Source organism: Podarcis muralis, chromosome 17, assembly GCF_964188315.1.
Source record: "Podarcis muralis chromosome 17, rPodMur119.hap1.1, whole genome shotgun sequence".
In the NCBI taxonomy this organism is placed as follows: Eukaryota; Metazoa; Chordata; class Lepidosauria; order Squamata; family Lacertidae; genus Podarcis; species Podarcis muralis.
Window position 1 is genome coordinate 18204064 of NC_135671.1, and position 21035 is coordinate 18225098.

The 21035-nt window shown below is 40.5% G+C and overlaps 1 protein-coding gene across 3 annotated transcripts in view; it reads left to right on the top strand.

Moving 5' to 3' along the window:
- The first annotated feature begins 11439 nt into the window (after positions 1 to 11439).
- NFIB (nuclear factor I B) overlaps positions 11440 to 21035 on the top strand; it is a 298687-nt gene continuing 289091 nt past the window's right edge. For all 3 annotated transcript variants that reach the window (XM_028711819.2, XM_028711820.2, XM_028711827.2), the window contains exon 1: positions 11440 to 11550. In XM_028711819.2, coding sequence (XP_028567652.1) covers positions 11455 to 11550 — 96 coding nt within the window. In that variant the 5' untranslated portion in view covers positions 11440 to 11454. The remainder of the gene's footprint in view (positions 11551 to 21035) is intronic.

Sequence of the window (21035 nt, forward strand, 5' to 3'; positions counted from 1 at the left end):
CCGAGAGCTGAGCCCGGGGAAGAGTCTGCCTGTCGGTCGGAGCGCTGCGGCGGGCTCTTCTGCTGTGGGCGACTCTGCGCCACAAGTTCAGGGGCGTCCGAGCCATCAAGACGCTGAGGCAGCTGGCCGGCTCCATCCTCCTGTGCGCCTGGGACTGGACAACTTGGGGGATGGGTTGCCAGGCAGATCTTTGCACTCCAGTGCTGCATTCGCTTAAGACAGCCCTGCAGGGATTGCTGCCATTCTTATTCTGCAATCTGTGTGGCAGCTGTGATCCACTTTCCTTTCAAATTCCCTGCAATAACCCAGGACAATACTAGGTTGTGGGCAACTGAAAGTGAAGCAGCTCCCAGACATTTGTGCCAGGTGGGCACTACCAAGATGATGAAGCATCAACAGCTGCTCAAAGATGCACCCCTGAAAGTGCTCCACATCCTTATCTCTTTCTGAGATTATTTAGCCCCATATTACAGATGAGAAGTGAGGCCCTGAGAAAAGCACTGCATTCATGGTAGTGCTGAGACGTGAACCAGGGACTTTCTTTAATGTAGCTCAAGTCATTCAGCCATTACAGCTCATTGTTACATTGTCATGTGCTTGGTGCCCCTACTCACCTACAGTTTGAAGCAGGGATTGTGGGCATGTGCCATGTTCCCTACCTTCCCTGGGAGCACAAGTGGTGTTGCGGTCTAAACCACTGAGCCTCTTGAGCTTGCCAATCGGAAGGTTGGCAGTTCAAATCCATGCAACAGGTGAGCTCCCATTGCTTTGTCCCAGCTCCTGCCAACCTAGCAGTTCGAAAGCATACCAGTGCAAGTGGATAAATAGGTACTGCTGCGGTGGGAAGGTAAACATCGTTTCCATGCGCTCTGGCACTCTTCACAGTGTCTGGTTGCACCAGAAGCGGTTTAGTCATGCTGGCCACATGACCAAGAAAATCCGTCTCTGGACAAATGCTGGCTCCCTCAGCCTGAAAGCAGAGATGAGTGCCGCACCCCATAGTTGAATTTGACTGGACTTAACCAACTAGGGGTCCTGTACTTCACCCCCTCATTCAATTTCCCCCAATCAATTCCAGTTTACTTAAGTTTCAATGCAATCATTCTCCCCAATTTCTCTCCTGCAGAAGCATCACACATACACACTCTTCTTCACCTAGAAGCAACACCCAAACATATGTGTGTTCACTTACACATATACACCAACCCTCGCAGGATCACTAGCCTCCAAACGCTATCAGGATCAGTCTCTCCCCCTCCCCACTCAGGATTGGCAAAACGTTCCCTTCTGAAGTTGTGAATGCTGTTCTGTTCGGGAGAATAACGCACTGCCCCACCAACCTGAGTCTGCCTTCGTATTTAACAACCAGTCAGAGGGTGGCTGTGCCTCTCATTGACTCTGGCTGCCCCTCCTGCCAGTCCCCATCAGTCTTAATAAGCACCAGTCAAAAGTCGCACTGCCTTATTATGCCAGTAGCTGCTGCCACAGGAGAGGAAAACCTCAGTAAGTTTTGAAACCACTGCTCAGAACTTCAGCAGAGCACTGGAGAATAAATAGCCTTCCTTGACGAGCCCAAGTAGAGGAAATCGGTAGTTTTCACCAAACTTGGAAAGAAATCTATGCTATGCCTGTTAAAAAATGTCAGCATCAATTCTCATCACTTTTTCACTTGCTGCAGTTGGATTTGGCTGTGCTTGAAATTTGACACAAGTTGGGGACCTCATCAGGTAGTTTATGCCAAGTTCCAAGTTACTAGCTCAACAGGTGCACCATATTACCAAAGTCTGCCCCTGACTTCAGCCAAAGCATCTGACAAAATCAGCTTTTTGTTTCCAACCTTAATAGTCACCCTCTACATTTCATAATTCCTCGCCCACTCATAGCCAGACTGATGGGAAACATAGAATCAGAAATAATTTTAAAGTAATGTTTTAAGGATGTATTTAAAACATATTTAAGAAGACTGTTTGCTTTGGTTTTATGCTCACAATGAAACAGGACATATTAAAAAAAAAATTCCAGGATATAAGATAATGAGAAATATACCCTACAATTCATTTACCATTCTTATTATTATCATTGTCTTGAACAATGAAACTTACATCACAAGTAGATTTTCCCCTTAGATACAGAACTTTTATTCAAATGTTAATGTTTTAGATAGATTTTAACGTGTGTGTGTGTGTGTGTGTGTGTGTGTGTGTTGGGAAGCCCTGTTCTGAGTATGATTGTGTTTTTTAATCTGAACATAAAACTTGTAACATCTTTTCCCCATTAGAACCCAAGCCCCCTTTCTCGCATTATGAATAACTTCCTCTTTCCTTTATTCAGCTTTCACTAAATCCTCTGAAATACCTCCTATTGGAACTAAAGAAAACAGGCTTGCTCTCCAAAAAAAAACCCTGTATTCCAGGTTTTTATGACAGCCTAATTTAGCTACTGTAATACAACCACCCTCCAAACATCTTGCCCTTGGGCGTTCTTATTCGCCAAGATCAAAGTCTTCTTGATGCTGGCATGACTGACAACTGGTTTTGTCAAAGGCCTTAGGTGGTCATTATTTTATTGTTTTATGACAGTTAGGAGGATTTTTAATTAGTGTAAATTTCTGCCTTTGTTATGTTCTACTAAATAAATATTTTTAATGCATGGCGGTTATTTGACAAGACAGTTGACCATGTCGGGGGGTTTTGTATGAGCTCCATGGTCAAGCCTACTTGCAAATCCTGCTAGAAATAATACATTAATTTCCATTTACAATATATTTACGGAAATGACATTTCAGTAAGTAGGATGGTCTGGCATTTCCTCTTCATGTTATGATGGCCTGTGTTGCTGTGTTGGCGGAGGGAGATCGTTAAAATGCTGAACTTTTGCTGGGCTAGAGAAAAGGCCTTTCTGTATTACTTGATGGTAACTTTGAAAAAACTACATAATTGTCAACTTGTATTCAGAACACTAAAAACAAAAAGTAGAACAAAGCAGCATTGATTAGGTTCCCTCCGCCCTTCCTTACTATATTCAGTGGGAAATGAGTCCATATAGGATGGGGAGGGGGGAATCGTCCTCAGCAGTAAACGTTAGTCTTTGGCAGCAAAAAGGCAATGAAATCAGACTGTAAAAGCCAAACAAAAAACCAAGCCAATCAATACCAATTATTGAAAAACAAAAGTAATACAAACATCCCACTCCCTAATCTAAAATGCAAAGGTTAACGGATAACCTTTTGCCAGAGATTGCCAGCGGTTGTAAACTAGGCTTATTCTTATTCCCATAAACATTAAGTGCACACCAAACATCAATAAAATCATTACGTTCTAGTTGTCTATTTATAGGCCATACATGCTTGGTAAGTTTCTCCGTAAGAGCAATGGGCTAATTTTGTTGACGCCTCACTGCCACCCATAGAACTGTAATAACTGTTAAGTAATTGTGCTAATCAATTAAAAGATCGTCTTCTGAAATATTTTCTGGACATCGTGTAACCACTGCAAGTGGTAGGTTTCAGTCTGATGATATTTCTTCCAGTTGAGTTGTGAAGCCGGAAGGCTGATTTTACTACATATCATATGTATAATATGTATATTGTGCCATAGAACTTTCTCCTCTCCTCTGCCCTGCATGTCCCTGTGTATTCTGAGGGCACACAGGAAAAGGAGAGGAAGGAGCATGAGTGAAATTCTGTGTGAGCAGTAATGAATACAACCCGAAGTACAGTGGTACCTCAGGTTACATATGCTTCAGGTTACATACGCTTCAGGTTACAGACTCCGCTAACCCAGAAATAGTGCTTCAGGTTAAGAACTTTGCTTCAGGATGAGAACAGAAATCGTGCTCTGGCGGCACGGCGGCAGCGGGAGGCCCCATTAGCTAAAGTGGTGCTTCAGGTTAAGAACAATTTCAGGTTAAGAACAGACCTCCGGAACGAATCAAGTACTTAACACGAGGTGCCACAGTATTTTCTGAAATAAATGGAAATCCTTTAAAAACCCCTCAAAATGTGACTTTTCATAAGCATTTTGCTCATGCATATATTAACGACCCATTGCCACCTGCTCTTACTTATTTTAAACTCTCTATGTATATGCCAAATGCTTTGCATTTAGAAACACTGATAATAAATAAGATGAATACTCATAACCATGTTAGGTATTTGTTGCCATTGTGTATTAGAACAGTTCACTGTTTGTGGTTTGCTACCACTCAGCTCACAGTAAGGTGGGCACTGGTAATGATGTAGGGAAACCTCAGCTTCTGCTCATGAGCAGAATGATGTTTTCGCAGAAAATGGACCACATGCAATTGGAACTAGCACAAACAGGATAGGGGTGTGACTGACCTATTGAAATTAATGTTGCTTTGCTTTCATTTGGTTGGTTCAGATGTAACAGTCCGATCCTCTGAACCATAGTTTGGAGGATTTGGAATATGCTTTGTGCTAGTAGTTTTGCTTCTCTAATCTCCATTTACTTCTGAAGTTTCTATTCTATCCAAATTGGTAAACCATAGCTCTTTTTACCCTCCAAACCAAGATGGGCAAGTGTCAGGATGCTGTCAGCGGCTCCCAGCTGGTTGCCCAGGAAAGTATAAAAACAAGGAAAAGTTTATTGCCTTCCTTTTCTATTTCAGCATTTACAGAGAAAGGCTATAGAATCCATCGTCTTGGATAATGGTGTTGTCCTGAGTGAATCTCCACCCTCCCATTACTTTTACGGGTGCTGCTACGTGCCCTCTGTCTTTGAGCTCTTTGCTCTCCTACTTTTAAGGCTTGCTGGGTTCTGGGAGATGGAGAGTCTGGAATGTTTTCTAATGACACCATGTCAGCCAGCTGCAGCTCCGCTTCTGCCTCCTCCTCTCCCATTATTTCCCAACTTTCCCCCTCATCTGCCCCTGAGCTGTGACCTCCCGCAAACCACTGTTGTAAATCTATACTGTCTTCCTCTTCCTCCTCCCTGGAAGGTTTCCCCAGTCCCTGATAGCAAGTGGCTTCAAACTATGGTTGCCAGTCCTGATTGTGCAAACCACAGTTTGACAGTTGGGCTGCATGGCAAACTCTGGTTTGCTGAACCACAAAGTAACTAATTGAATCTCAGCAGGTGGGAGGAGCCACATGGTTTGGAATGTTATATGTATTCACTTGAATTTAATTATCAGTGTGAATGTTTTAGTTCTACCAGGTACATTTTTGATTTTGCATAAATTTGGAAACAATGCTTCTGCAGATGTAGGATGCTGAATATGTTGGCAAAACATATTCTTTTGCTTAGAACTCGTAGAGCTTGAGAGAGCTATGAAGAACTATGATCCTATATGTCTTGAACCTGCAGCGGATCAGCTTTAATATAACATGCAGTATTTTGGCTGTTGTAATGCTGTGCTTGTTGTCTCCAGTGGGGCTTACTCCTTAAGTAAACATGCTTAGAATTGCACCTCAGTGTGTTTACATGCTGCCATTATGACCTAACTTTATTTAATTTTCTAAAATTATTTTTATTATTTAAGACTATTTCCATTATGGGCCTAGTGTCCATGTAGATAATATGCCCCACAGTTTTTTGGCATATGTCTGGCTTTAGTTATATGCACAAAGAGAATCAGAAATTGGGTGTGTTAGTTTGACATACTCTCTAGAAAACCATTGAATCAGCATTTCACTTGGAAAAGCCATATGTAATTCTGTGTGTCATCTTCATGGATGCTTAAGATGTTGCTGATAAATGGCCTTCAGAACCCATCCACCAGATTAATATACATTTCTGGTAAATAGGGGACAAGTTAGCTATTAGAATATTGCTGCAAGATGACATTGTTGTTGTTGTTTATACCCCACCCATCTGGCTGGGTATCCCCAGCCACTCTGGGCAACTCCCAGCAGAATAAGAATAAGAATAATAACAGCAATAAAACATCAAACATTAAAAACTTCCCTAAACAGGGCTGCCTCCAGATGTCTTCTAAAAGTCAAATAGTTGTTTATTTCCCCGATATCTGATGGGAGGGTGTTCCACAGGGCAGGTGCCACTACTGAGAAGGCCCTCTGTTGGTTCCCTGTAACCTCACTTCACGCAATGAGAAGGCCCTCGGAGCTGGGCCTCAGTGTCCTGGCTGAACGATGGGGGTGGAGATGCTCCTTCAGGTATACTAGGCCGAGGCCGTCTAGGGCTTTAAAGGTCAGCACCAACACTTTGAATTGTGCCCGGAAACATACTGGGAGCCAATGTAGGTCTTTCAGGATGGTGTTATATGGTCTCAGCGGCCACTCCCATTCACCAGTCTAGCCGCCACATTCTATCTTCATTCATTAGAAAATTAGCTTCAGTACTTTAGAGCTTCAAAGCAATTGATTGGTTTGATTTCTACAGCGCTTAATATATTAAAAATATTTCTAAGTAGGGTACAAAAAACCAAAGCAGCAACAGACAACTACATCCTCCCTCTCAGACTCTGGGTTCTCACCCAGGGTCCAAACTCAGCTCACCCGCAAACGTTTCACAATGAGAAGAGTTTCTGGGGACAGTAAACATCACCCTCGTCTCTCACTCTAGACTTGCTTTTTCTGTCCAGGCCCAAGGTGGATGGTTCTTCCTCAGGCTGACCACAGCTGGGTCCTATTCAGTTGTATTTTCCCTACCTAGTTCCAGGTGCAGCAGGTCGGTTGAGTTTCCCAGGTGGTCCAGAGGAAGGGGAAAGTGGGAGATGATACAAGCAGCAATTTGCCAGGAAGGTAGTTTGCTTCTTCCCCTTACTATGGAGCAAACTGCTTGTTCTTTTATTGCTTTCAAAAAGGAGCAAACTTCCCAGGGAAAATGTTTGGACCTTGCAACTTCAGTCTTTAAGCTTGGTATGCTAGAAAACTTATTATCTTCATTCTCTGCTTCAAAGATGATCTGAAAAGGTAGGAAAGAAAATGTAACTTGGTTTTAATTATATTGTAACACGCTCCCTACTTCCTTGAGTTTTGTTTTCTTTGGATGTTGGATGTCAAAGCACTGAAGACCAAAGGTATCTTTGTAACAGCATATACAAACATTTACTAATTTATAAATATTATTTACCCATTGGTAACAATTTGGGAGGAAATAGGCAACTAAAAAACAGCAAACTGCTGGTTTTGCCTCCAACCTCAAAGTAACTATTTGGACCTTCATTCCAGTTCAGATAAATTCCAGCTTTAAAGCTCCCAACTGTCTCTCATTCTCTAAATTCAAAGCGAAAAATGGGTCTTAGACTGTTTATCACACACTTGCTCTCTCTGCAGGCTCTCGCTTTCCAAAGGCTGGGAAGAGATTCCTTGCTCTCATGAAAATATTGTCCAAGAATATTGCAGGTTTATTTTGGATGTTTGCCCTACTGTGTCTGGTGAGGCTTTTCTCCAGAAAACTTCAGGTGTGCCTAGGATTCCACCTGGAAATTCTCTTTGTTAAATCCCTAGTCGCTCACCAGCTGGCCATTCAGAATAACCAAGAAAGCCAAGTTCACAAAATTTTTTAATATTCTTGCACAGAACAGTACCTTCAGCAAAGGAACCAAAGGCAACCTTATAATTTAAGTAACATATTTAAATCACAAAAAAGTGAATAGCACCTAGTGACAAATTAGCAATGGCTTAAGAGCTCCGATCTACATGATGCTGGTTTGAGACTCGTAGAAAAGTAGAGTTGGAAGATCGAACAGTGCATCTTACAACAAAGTATAAGATACAATATAAAGTACACAGTACATTTTGGATAAAATTGCGAGAGCGCTGATTAAAAACTCAGCACTGGTAATGGAGTAAGGGCATCTAGCCGCCTCTACTCAATTGCTTGATTTACACATACACAAAACCCACACAAGTGAGACTTAACTGCGTATTTTTTGCTCTATAAGATGCACCAGACCATAAGACCCATCTAGTTTTTGGAGGAGGAAAACAAAAAAAAAAAAAATATTCTGAATCTCAGAAGCCAGAACAACAAAAGGGATCGCTGCGCAGCGAAAGCAGCAATCCCTCTTGCTGTTCTGGCTTCTGGGATAGCTCCACAGCCTGCATTTGCTCCATAAGACGCACACACATTTCCCCTTACTTTTTAGGAGGGAAAAAGTGAGTCTTACAGAGCAAAAAATATGGTCGCTTTTGAAAACCTCTGTAATGACCTCTCCTGAAAACTGTACAACCAAGGTTTCCATGATGTGGGAATCAGCTGAGTGGAGAGGCCTGTTTATTAGTTCAGCTTTGGCTGCACCTATGTTCCTATTAGGTGAACCAATTTGGAGAAATCCCTGCTATAGTTCTTCACTAGTTAAAGCAGGCTTCCTCAACTTCGGCCCTCCAGATGTTTTGAGACTACAATTCCCATCATCACTGACCACTGGTCCTGCTAGCTAGGGATCATGGGAGTTGTAGGCCAAAAAACATCTGGAGGGCCGATTTTGAGGAAGCCTGAGTTAAAGTAATATTGTCTGGCATAATGAACGCAGGAATCAAGTGTTGCTTAATTACCACCAGATTACTTTTACCACCACATTACTTGCATGGTGAGTTCTTGATAGGGAGACACTAAATGCATTGTGAAGAAGAGTTTGGATTTGATATCCCGCTTTATTACTACCCGAAGGAGTCTCAAAGCGGCTAATATCCTCCTTTCCCTTCCTCCCCCACAACAAACACTCTGTGAGGTGAGTGGGGCTGAGAGACTTCAGAGATGTGTGACTGGCCCAAGGTCACCCAGCAGCTGCATGTGGAGGAGCGGGGAATCGAACCCGGTTCACCAGATTACAAGTCCACTGCTCTTAACCACTACACCACACTGGCTCTTTTGGTCTTTACCAATTGATAGTCAGCTGTTTCCTGGCAGATAGCTGTCAAGGGGAATTTCATTCTTCTTTATTCACTGCTTTCGCTTGTGATTTCAGGTAAACTGTCAGGTTGCTTCAGATAAAATTCAGGTCAACATATTGGATTTTGTCAGTGTGTTCTAAAATAGGCAAAATGAGTGGAATCTGTTTAGAAACGATGTTTTCAACAGATTTAGCACAAATTCTGTTAGACTTCTGTATCTTGCAATATCTTGTGCCATTTATCATCTTTATTGCTAATTTCACATATTAGGAATTTCTATTGGGACTTTCCCCGAAATGTGTACTTATTTTAATAAAGCTTTTCTCCCTACCCTGAATAATGCTAAAATGTTCACACCATTTAAGTTCTAATGCAGTGTAACAGTGGATTTCCAAGAATTTAAGAAATGACATATTTTAAAGATGAGAAAACCCATGATCAAGTATAACTGTTACTTTATTGTTGTTGTTTATTATTTAAAAAACACCAGTTGGGGCCTTTAAATAGAATAGTAGCTCAAAATGTCAGAAGGATGGCACTACAAATAAGATATTTATTTTAAAGAGGGAAATTGAAAAAACATTCTCCTTGAAGGCCAGAAAATGATAGGAAAAAATTGTTTGTCAACCTGACATGCTAAAATCCTTACATGGGTTGTAACAACCAGATTAACAGCAGCTTGCAAAAGGTATCCATGCAGGCATCAGTAGTGTCAAAAGTGTGTGCAAATTGCAACAATAGTTTGTACTGATATACTTCATACATAAAGTGATCTTCTATATTCTTGTGATTTTTTAATATAAAATATTGCACATGTGAATTTTCAACACTTAATCAAGGAAAGAGGGTTTGTTTGTTTGTTTGTTTCTTTGTGTTTGTTTGTTTGTTTGTTTGTTTGTTAGTTTGTTTGTTAACATAGCTTTCAACATGGCATTAAGAGATTTGGGATCTTTGGATTTTATATGGCCCATGCTGAAACAAACATGATCTGTACCATAAAATTCTTCATCTTTTTCTGAAGTACAGCACAACAGAAATATTTATTCTACCTTTCGTCTTTTCTTACAAGAATTCACTTTTCAAGTCTCTCTCCCATTTCATTGAACCTTTCTTTTCCTGGATGTTTCCAGCACAATGTGATCTTTCCTGTAATGCAACTAACAAGTTCTTTAATGGAATGAAGATATAAATCAAGGCTGTGATAATAAATCAAGGCTGCAAAAATATATACCAAAATTCTGTGCCAGTAAATTTGTATATATTTGCATATTTTTCTAACTCTGTTCTGTTTCAGTTAGTTATGGGAATAGGCAAGGAAGTGAAGCCCTGTCACACAAAATGTGGATCAGCTGATTGCCTTTGTTGAAAGTTAACAGTTTAAGTTGTTTTTAAAATCTTTGTAGTTTACAACTGAAAGAAAAGTGGCACATGCTCTTTAACAGAAATAAAGATAACTTTTTCAGTGACTGCAAAGAGTGAAGTGCAGATGATGAAAAGTGGGGGTTTTTTATAGAAAGAGTGCTGAGGCTCATGTCTGTCTTGGAAATGACATTTTGTGCCTTCTAATATCATGGGATTATGGGTTAATCAGTGGTAATCAACACATGTTCAGAAGCACTGTGCTTGACTTCATTTGCTGCTATTGAAAACAGTGAAGCGCTTCTGAGCTCAGATTAAGCCCTGGAAATTGCCCAGGGCTGGGAGATGATATAAATGTATAAAGGGCTAAACAAAGCAAGCAAACCTTTTCCTGGACATATCTTTCATCAGACAGGACCTGTTTGGAATGAAGACAATGCAGCTTCATTATGAGCAGTTCAGGAGCTCTCGAGGAGGGAATATGCAGGAACTCTTCACAGCCTGCCAGTGCCCTGCCCCTTCCCTAACTTGAAGTGTTGACTGCACCTCCTATCTTTATGCAGATTTATTTCATCCCAGCCTGCTGGTCTCTTGTTTAAACATGGATCGCAAAGAGTTAAAACTGTTTCCATATGTCTAGCATGTTAATAGGGTTTGTAGCCTTTGGCAACTTCATCTGCAGCTACTACCTATGTCCCCCCACCCTGTGTGTGTGTGTGTGTGTGTGTGTGTGTGTGTGAGAGAGAGAGAGAGAGAGAGAGAGAGAGAGAGAGAGAGAGAGAGAGAGACTGGATATACATACACATTTGAACTGTGCTCTGATTGTGTGAATGAAACCATTATGCCTTTGTCGGGGAGATATTAATTCTCAGCAGTTATAGCTCTCCCCCCCCCTCAATTTCTTTTGGTCTCAAAGCAAACCATGGAGCATGTCAAACAATATACAACAGAAAAAGAATGCAAATAAACTTTAGCCTACATTGCCCAGCAAAGCATTTAGCCGCCCACTTGAAAAATACTTAAGTCTTGTACACATGATACACGAGGAATGTTCGCTCGTTTCACTGATCCCTTCAGACACACACACACACACACCCTAACACGCAAGCAACAAAACCTGATCCTTGTCTTTATATCTGTGAGGTTGGAGTTCTTGCGAATAAAGGAGCTTTTCCCATGATGCAGTGTGATAAGGATTGGCCTACATGTAGCCCTGCAAGCCACTGCTGATGTTTTCTTGATTAGGTATCTTATCTTCCATTGAGTTGCATCAGATGAAGGTTGCTGACAGCGTAATGGCAGGGAAGGCGTCGGACAGCTCCATAAAATGGCAGCTATGTTATGACATGTCAGCTAGGACTTGGTGGATGGTAAGTTGGCGTGATAACAATTTTTTTTCCTTCCCGAAAGATTTTTTTTCTTCCTCCCTTCTCTTTTTGAACTCCTCCTTCATTGTTGCAATGCACGTGTTTATAAAGTTCACATCCAGGCGCAGAAACTTCCAACTGCAAGTTGCACTGCCTCTGCAGAGCCCTGAAGCATCATAGCATGTTAGAGAAGGTTTCTCTTCTATTGTGGTTGGGGTCACAGGCAGCCTTTTTAGAAATACAGCGGGAGCAGGAGGAAGGGTTTAACCCCCTTTCCTTTTCTTTAAAGAAACTAAACAACAACAACAACAACAATCCCCACAAAATGTCAATTTTACTTTGTGCCCAGGCTGGCTGGGTGTGAGAATGTAGACCTAGAAGCAGTGACGGTGGGGAAAGAAAGCAACAATGTCATCATGTTCTTGACTAATTGTTCTTGAGTTGGTCCTAAAACAGAGCAATCTGCCTATTTATTCTGTTTCTTTCTGAATAATTCTTTGGAAAGTGCATTGTATCACGTTGCGAGCTGCTTCCTAATCAGTATGCAATTGTTCCCCCACACACACTTCCCTTAATTTCCTCCTCCCTTTCATTGAATACAGTAACTAGAGCAACTACTGATTAATATGCCGCTTGGCATAATTAAATTTAGTTAATGAAGCTATGCATATTAAGTCCAATTCTTCTTTGTTTGGGCAAGCATGGCTTTAAAAAAAATCATATTTGTACAGCTGCAACCGAAGGAAGGAAGCAAAACAAAAAGAGGAGGGAGAACCCAGGGAGAGGCAACTTTTAAAATGTTACTGAGAGGAACCGCTTGAAAGTTTCTCTGAACAAAATCCTGGGGACCAGCAACGGAGCACTTTGGGAAAGAAAAGCTTTTCTCTTCACCAGCGTTTTCATGAAATTTTATTCATATGCTCATTTTGTTGTCTAGACAATAGCCCCTTGTATGAAATAGCCATGCTATGAATGAAGACCTTCTGCTGGCAAAACCTTTCATTATGAATATTAATTTCATTCCTGAGTTGCTTTGTCTGTCCGTGTATTTTTTTACTCCTTTCATTCCCTCCTTGATTGCCTTTGCTTGTTTGTCTGGATAATTATTATGCTTACTGCATGGGCTGTTTTTTCACAATTAGTACAGTGCAGAGACAATAGACACTTTATTCATGGCCGGTGGGTATGAGGAGCGCCAATGGACAGCACGTCCCAGAGTCTGGACAGAAGGCAGCTCCCTGATTCCTAGTGCTTTCCTGCACCAAACCACTTTCCAAGGACTTTATGCCTCTTTTATTTATTTTTCCTCCCCCCAAAAGGTGATTCTTGCTATGTGCCTTCTGAGGAAGTTACATACTCAGGGAGTATTTTCATCTAAAGGATGTTTGCTGCGCGTTGTTGTTTTCGTTTTTTGTTTTGTTTTTTTGCTGCGAATTTTTCACAGAGGGAAGGGAACTATTTCGACTTGTTGAGCCCTTGTACGCTGAGTGATCACGTCAATTTAGTTGCACAAAAGAAAGGGAGTCAGTGATTAAAAAGTGGTTTTGTGAGTCTATGTTTTTTAATTTGGCATTAGTACTTGGTGGTAACAGATTGCTGTTGTACGCTTTAATCAGAATTTGGTGCACGGTGCGTGTGTTCGCTCGTTATTTAAATGAGCCATTAAAGTAGCGCAACACTGTGCAGAGGATGGTATTATAAAATGTATGTTGTGACAGGTTTAATTAAATTACTGCATGTTCACAGATTTTATTGAAAAAGTAATATGCCTATGTTTTAAGAAAGGTTTCTTTAAGGACAGCTTTCCAGTAAGCTGGCATTGTTAAAAGAAAATCAATACTTTCACTCATGAGTATTTTATTAGTATAATCTTTAAAATACAGATAATTAATATAACTGTGCTTCCTTTAGTTTGTTATGCAAAGATATTGTAAAAAAAAAGTGGTATTGTAGGATCAAGGCTTCTCTTCTTATCAGATATGTACATTTAAGTAATAAACTTTAAATGAGTTCATTCTCTTCATGTATGAGGTTTATGTGTTAACTACTGAATCAGTGATGAAACTTTTGTAAATGCACCATCTTCCGTAAGTAGCAATTGCTCACATTGAAAAGTTTAGGTATGTAATGTTCATGCAATGACTTATCAGGGATATAAATAAACTGCACTGTATTTTCAGAGAACGCTTGAAATGTTGTGTTTTCCTGTGTGGCTTAGATTATTATCTTGTGGGAAATGAATACTTCTATGTTGGCTGCTTGGAAGGAAGTCTCATTGAAATGTTTTTGACTTATATTATTAGGGTTCGGGTTAAAGCTGTGATTGTAGGCAAATTTATTTGTTCCATTTGAAGCATTCGCTTCCAAGTGAATGTGTTTAAAACAGACTTCCAGAGGGAGATTTTCTATTTGTTTACACTGATGTCATCCCATTGAATTCCATGGCACCATGCTTTAAATGTCTTTTAAGAAGTTACTTACATTTTTGAAGGGTCCATCAGTGAATTTGGACTCTGATGATAAAGCGTATCACAGCCACATACTTGTTTGCATATCTTTTGATATTTCGTATGCTTAAATTTTTCATTCTTTTTAGCTTCTCTCTGTTCATTTCAGGCTCCCTTCCTATACATGTTTAGCTGGGGTTTATTTCCGAGTAGATAAGGTAGATAAGAATTGTCACTTTAAAGATAAAATTTACAGGATCACTACAATGTTTACAACATCATTGAAATGTTTACAATTGTTTTTTCCTCCTTGTAAGCATTTCTGAGATGGAGAGTTTACAAAAATATGTATGTTTTCTCCTATTAAAATATTGTTCATTTTTGAATAATGCAAATTGTCAGACTTGTGGAAAAGTCTAAAAAAGTGAGCACAAAGAAAAGGGACTTTAAATAATCTTTAAAAGTGCCTGTACTTTTAAGTAGATATTGAGGGCAATAATTTATTAAACCCTGGGCCACTACTTAATGATCAGATAGATTTCTAATCCTGTTGCAAAAATATATTTATGATCTGCATTCATCTAATGCTTTTATTCAGTTTGGTCTTAAATTGAAGAAAATATTTGAATGGTGTTTATTATGAACAGATTTTTTTTCGTACTTATGGTAATCTAGTTTATATAAGGAGGGAAATTTAGGCACATTTTGGGTTTCAAGCTCAATATTTGCAATTTGGCTTGTGTAAAAAGTATGCCTTATTAATATTGAAAACTAGGTTATAATCAAAGCTAAAGTTCTGAAGCTGTAGTAAAGTATGGACAGTAATCTCTGAGATGCTGTACCGCCTAATTTTCATTTTTTTCATTTAGCAAGCAAATGTTTTGAAAGAAATTGTGCCCATATTGGTCTTTCAGGCGTTAGTTATCAAAAATGTAATGTAATCATACGCTGTGTTGTGGGCTGTTTGTGTTAATGCAACTTGTCATATGCTACGTTCAACTTAATGAAATAAAGGAGAGTGCCTAAATATTTTGCCCAGATTAACTTTGATTTTTGCTTTCATGGAAATACTAATAGCAGGAGTTCCAGCAGGCCACTATTGTCTTGCAATATATCTCCACTAATTTCAACCGTTTGCTTGCTTTATTTTCAGAGCACCACAAGTCCAGCGTTCACTGTGCTAACAAAACTTTTGTTTTCAATAGACTTGCGACATAATTGATTTAAAAGCAAATGGATATATAATGTTGAAGGTACCATCAAGGAGGATCTTCTGTAAATGTAGAGGTTAGAAGGGGTAAACTACAACAGTATTTGTGAGCTGCTCTTTAGCATCCCAAACATATCATATAATTTCCAAAAGAGGCATTTGTTTCTGTATAATAGAACTATTTCTACTTTTGTGTATCTGTCTTGAGCAGAACACTTGTTCCTGTTATAAACCACCGTTAAGTAAATGAATTGGGTTTGGCATTTCAGATGCAGCGAATGCTTTTGTTTATTGAGGTTTATGATTCTTCTTCATTAACAACTGTACTTGGTTGCTTTGTAATCAGATTAGGGCAGCAATCCTGTGCACACCAGCGAGAGAGGAAGTACTTTGAACTCAGTGCGACTTACCTCTAAGTAAACCTGTGTTAGGCCGTAATACAACACCAAGCAAAGGGGGTCTCCTTACATAGGAAAGTATATGTCTGTATGTACCTGTAGCATTCACAGATGTTCTTTAGACTTGGTTTTTGTGGACAGGTGGAATATCATAAATCAACTTTCATCCTTTCTGATGCAGAGCTACCTCTTGTTTTTAAGGTAATTCAGGAACTGCAGTCCTATGTCTCCTTCGTATTCCTTGCTTCGTTAAGGAAATGGAATGTAGAAACTTTGTTGCTACATTTGTCCAATTCCAACATAAAAACATGGACATGGCGGCTTCCATGTTCGTTATGATTTTAAAATGTATGGGAACAATCCTGCCACAGTTAAGCATTTTTGTGCTTTAGCATGTTTGATAGTTCTCGGAAGGAGGAAAAGGTTATCTTCATAATTGGGTTTGTTTCAGTCTGCCCTTAGTCTACCAACATTGATGATACTTCTTGCTACAAATGTAAAAATTGGACTTTTTTCCAGTTTACTAATCTCTTCAGTTAGCATATAGTATCTATTGGACGATACTGTCTGTTACAAGTTTATACTGTCTTTTAAAAGTCTGCATATAGTTCTTAATTTTGCATAATATATGCTAAGTGAAAGTTTGGAAACGTGTAATGTTAAACACAATTCATATGTTTTGAATTTGCTGATGAAAAATGGAAAACGAATGGCAAGTGCTATGGTGAAAACTTATAATGCCTATCTCGTAACACCTTCTGAATGCGAGATACTTACTTAAAAGTCTTGAAAACCCAGAAGAAAGTTGGTACAGATTTTTAAAATAATGTCAGTATTGCCATATTATTGTTTAACTAGCATTATATATACAAATGAAGGACTATTCACACTGTTTCAGTAATTCAATCACTATGGTCTTGATTTCACACCTTTTGGGTTGATTTCTCAGATAAAAACTTCACATAGAGTTCACAGTTAATAATACAGCATTGCATTTGTTCACAGCACTGAAGCAGTCCTTCATTCAGTAGTACGTCTTATACAAACAAACAAACAATCAAATCATAACTTAATATACAACTGAGCTCTGCACTTGGAAATATCCTAACAGCTCCTTTAGAATGGTTCCCTGGGCAACCCAATCCTATCTCCTGCTTTAATTGCAACCAAAGCTTGTACCGTAGCAGCTAAAACAGGATCCTACTCCAAGTTCACAGCTGCACACCTTGCCCTCCTTATCTTTAAACTGTTAGATCCTGTTACACCTTTATATATGGCAACAGCTCTGGAGCAATGTTGAAATACTTTATTGTCACTTGTACAACTTGTATACAGTGAGATTACACAAGCACCCCCCCCCCACTCAGCTCTCTTAGTCTTAATTCCCCTCGTTTACTGATACACACACATCAAACCCAAAAGTCAGTTGCCCTGTTGTTATCTTTTCATTCGGCAGCCTAACAGCCCATGGATAGAAGCTGTTCTTTACCCTGTTGGTGCGACTAATCATGCTTCTATATCTTCTGCTGGAGGGCAGGAGATCAAGAAAGTGCCAGCCAAGGTGTGAATCATCTCTGAGAATTTTCATCACTCTCCTGAGGCAACATTATTCCACTATTTCATCCAGCAGATTCACGGGACAGCTCATAATACCTTGTGCTGTATTCACCACCCTCTGTAGGCACTTCCTATCAGTTGATGTCAAACCAGCGTACCACACAGTGATGCAGTATGAAAGGACACTTTCTATTGTTGAACGGTAGAAGGATATCATCAAATGTTGATTGACGTTGTTCTTCCATAATACTCTGAGATGAAGTCTCTTTGGGCTCTGTTCTGGAGCCCCTTTGAGTGTGGGGCAACTGTGATGGTGGCCCTGTCCTCAGAAGAAGTTGTGTCGCTTTGCCATGGAAGGGGTTGTAAGTCACATTGAGTTACTTGGTAAGAAAAACAACTAACAAATGCAAGAAATAATAATAAAAATGACAATTTCCCAGTGTGCTGATTCAGTGGTGTTGATGGATATTTTGAACATATCCCAACATAGGGGTGGAAGGATGTACCGGCACAGATTTGGGCTGATGGGCCTGATCCTGAACCATGCTACTTCTCCTTCAGTAGCGCATAAGGTTTGGCTGCAGATGCACCCTGTACAGCTTGCATACTAGAGGTCATGCTATGAAAAAAGTGACAGAGAAAGGATACACTGCCATGTTAAGCTAGTAAATTAGGAGTTACAAGCTGTCTGTGCCAAAAAATGTTTGGAGGTAAGTTTACCTTGGTGACATTTTTTTAAATGAGAAGCTCCTACCACTATATAGTTGCATGTCAAATGTCCCTCATGGTTCTCTAGAGCAATATTCTTTCAGTTGCAAGTGAAAGCTGGAAAACCTTTAAAGAACTGCTAGACAATGGCATCTTGCCATTCACTTCAGTTGTATTACATAGTCTGGCAACAGTCCAGCGTACTCTTGTGTGTTTTTGACATCCTATTGTTATCAAAGGGCCGAGGTGCAGTGCAGAGAAATTGCCTTCCTTGTCCTTTTTTTTTTTTTTTTGCTTTCAGAAACTAGGCAAAAGTCTTGATTGAATTAATTTTAATAGGCTCTGTTTCTTAAAGTTTTCCCTTCTCCAGAATGACCACAATCCAAAGGGCTACCTGCACACATTTTTGCTCCCCTTTCTTTTGATAGCTCAATGATGCCTGAAAAATCACTTTTGAAGGTTTGGGGAGATATCCCTCTAGAGCCACATCTGATTGGGGGGTGGGGATGTAGCTGGGGAAAAATTGGGGCTCATTCCCCATGTTTGTGGAAACCGCATTATTTCTTGACATGGCCAGAAGCCTCAGCAATCACACCACCAGTCTACAGGGTTTGAGGATGGAATGATGTAGTATGATCAATAACAAACACCAATTTTATGTTTCCATACATATTAAGAGACACGGGTGGCACTGTGGTTTAAACCACTGTGCTGCTTGGACTTGCTGATCGGCGGTTCGAGGCCCAGCGATGGGGTGAGCTCCTGTTGTTCAGTCCCAGCTCCTGCCAACCTAGCAGTTCAAAAGCACACAGTGCAAGTAGATAAATAGGTACTGCTCCGGCGGGAAGGTAAACGGCGTTTCTGTGTGCTGCTCTGGTTTCGCCAGAAGTAGCTTAGTCATGCTGGCCACATGACCCAGAAAAACTGTCTGTGGAAGCAGACAAATGCCAGCTCCCTCGGCCTGTAAAGCAAGATGAGTGCCACACCCCAGAGTCGTTCGTGACTGGACTTAACTGTCAGGGGTCCCTTTACCTTTACCATATGTATGAAGAACAATTGAACCTGACATTGCAAAACTGCCTTAATTTTTTCAGTACATTTGGCTGAAATGCAATAATGTAGCAATTTGGAAGCTAACCACCACCCCGATATTGGTGGACTCCAACTTCCATCAGCCCCTTCCAGCACCGCCAACACTCAGAGATGTTGAGATTTATAGTCCAACAGAACAGAGACAGCCGCACATTCCCCAGCCTTGCAACAACAGGGCAAAAGCTATGTTTTTCTCATTCATTTTGGTGGACTCTTGCTAGGTAAACAACCAGATTGTATTGTGTTCTCTCTCTCTCTCTCTCTCTCTCTCTCTCTCTCTCTCTCTCTCTCACACACACACACACACACACACACACACACACACACACTTAGTACAGCTTCCTGACCTGGCCAGGTATGCCTGAAGTTACTAATATATGAAATTCTCTGATCAATGGTGCCTTTGTTTCTAAATCTAGTCTGCCTTGACCCCTCTCCATGCCGCTCAACCTTCTTTAGTATTCAGCCAACGATAGGGAGTCACTTTGCTTGTTTTGTGTTTTAAAAGTTCTAAACAGTTGGGGTGCTAGATTTAATTTGACAGCAACTAATCTCTGCTGATGCATATGCATAAACATAGTCAACGTCATTAACGAGGTTCAATCCTGCGGATTGTCTCACCTTTACTTTGAGTCTATGACGTACAATAAAGCTAGAGCTGTGATCTCCCGGAGACTGAGTGACATTGCCAGACAAGAGGACATAGCCCAGGTAAAACCAGGGATGTTCCTAGGGGACCAGATTTATCGGACCATACCAGCCCCCTACCTTGCAGAAATCCATTATGTGGAATACCGCAGACTTCTTACAGTGGCTAGATTAAATGTCCTTGACTCTGCGATATTGTGGGGAAGGTACAGGGGAGTACCATACGCCCAGAGAACCTGTCATTGTGCCATGGGTGTGGTTGAGTCCACCGAACACATTCTCTTGACTTGCCCTTCTTATGCAGAGCTTAGACAAAATTTTATAGACCCACTCCTATGTCAATTTAGCTTCCTACCCGGAGAAAACCAGGTTTTACACTTGCTGAATAATGTCACTAGAGCTATACCTTCCTTGGTGGCCAAATTTCTTTTTTTAGCTTTTAAGCGTCGCAAGACTATAATTGACTGTATTGATATGGGGCTTTCTGTTTAGCCCATTTTAGTGTTGGCTAAGTTCTAAAATCTTGCTGGATGTTTTAACTGTGTATTGACAAATGTACTTTTTTCTGACTGACGGTCAAATAAAAGGTTGATGATGATAGTCAACGTCTATGAAGACCTTCCTCAGATAGGTACAGTTTGGAAGATGACACAAGATCTCTGTGCAAGGATTTAATAACTAGTCTGGGCTTGTTTTTGCATTTTCTCAACATCAAAGTAAGCAAAATTCCAAGATATGGACCAGGATCGAAAGAATGGCGTAGCTACTTTTGCATGCCCAAGGAAACTCTGAACTTCCGTTTATGTAGCATCTACTTTCTGTGCAGAGCTGTCAATGTTTCTCTTTTTTTAAGGGAAATTCCCTTATTCTGAATAGGATTCCTCACAAGAAAAGGGAAAAGTTGACAGCTATGTCTCTGTGCTGCATGGCAAACGTCTTTTGAAGGGGTGGAGGGGTTGTCAATAGGAGCTTGCAATGCGGCATGAGGGACTTGCTATTTAAGTGGGGTGTGTGAAAGCTGTTTGGGCTTGGCAAAAGTATCACCGATTCACAAAAGTACATGGAGAAAGGCCGCTGTGAGTGGGATTGTAGAACTGTGGAACTGGCATCTGTTTTCATGATTCTTACTGCATGTATCCCAGGATCTGAAATCATATTTCTGTGTGCATAGCCCATAGCCCCAGCCTGTTGAATTAGTGTATTGAGATACACTGATCCATTGAAACATCTGCTTCAATCTTTTGTTTTAATGTTCTATATCCATTTCAGTTAGGGGTGGGTTAAATGCTCTGGGCCTTGTATGTTGATTTCTCCATACTTTTTCTTCTTCTCAGCTAGCATTGATTTCCAGGGCCAGTAATGAAAGTTCTTGGGTCTCTGCCCCCACCCTTGCCACACAAAGTGTCCTCCTGAAACTTTCAGGGAGAG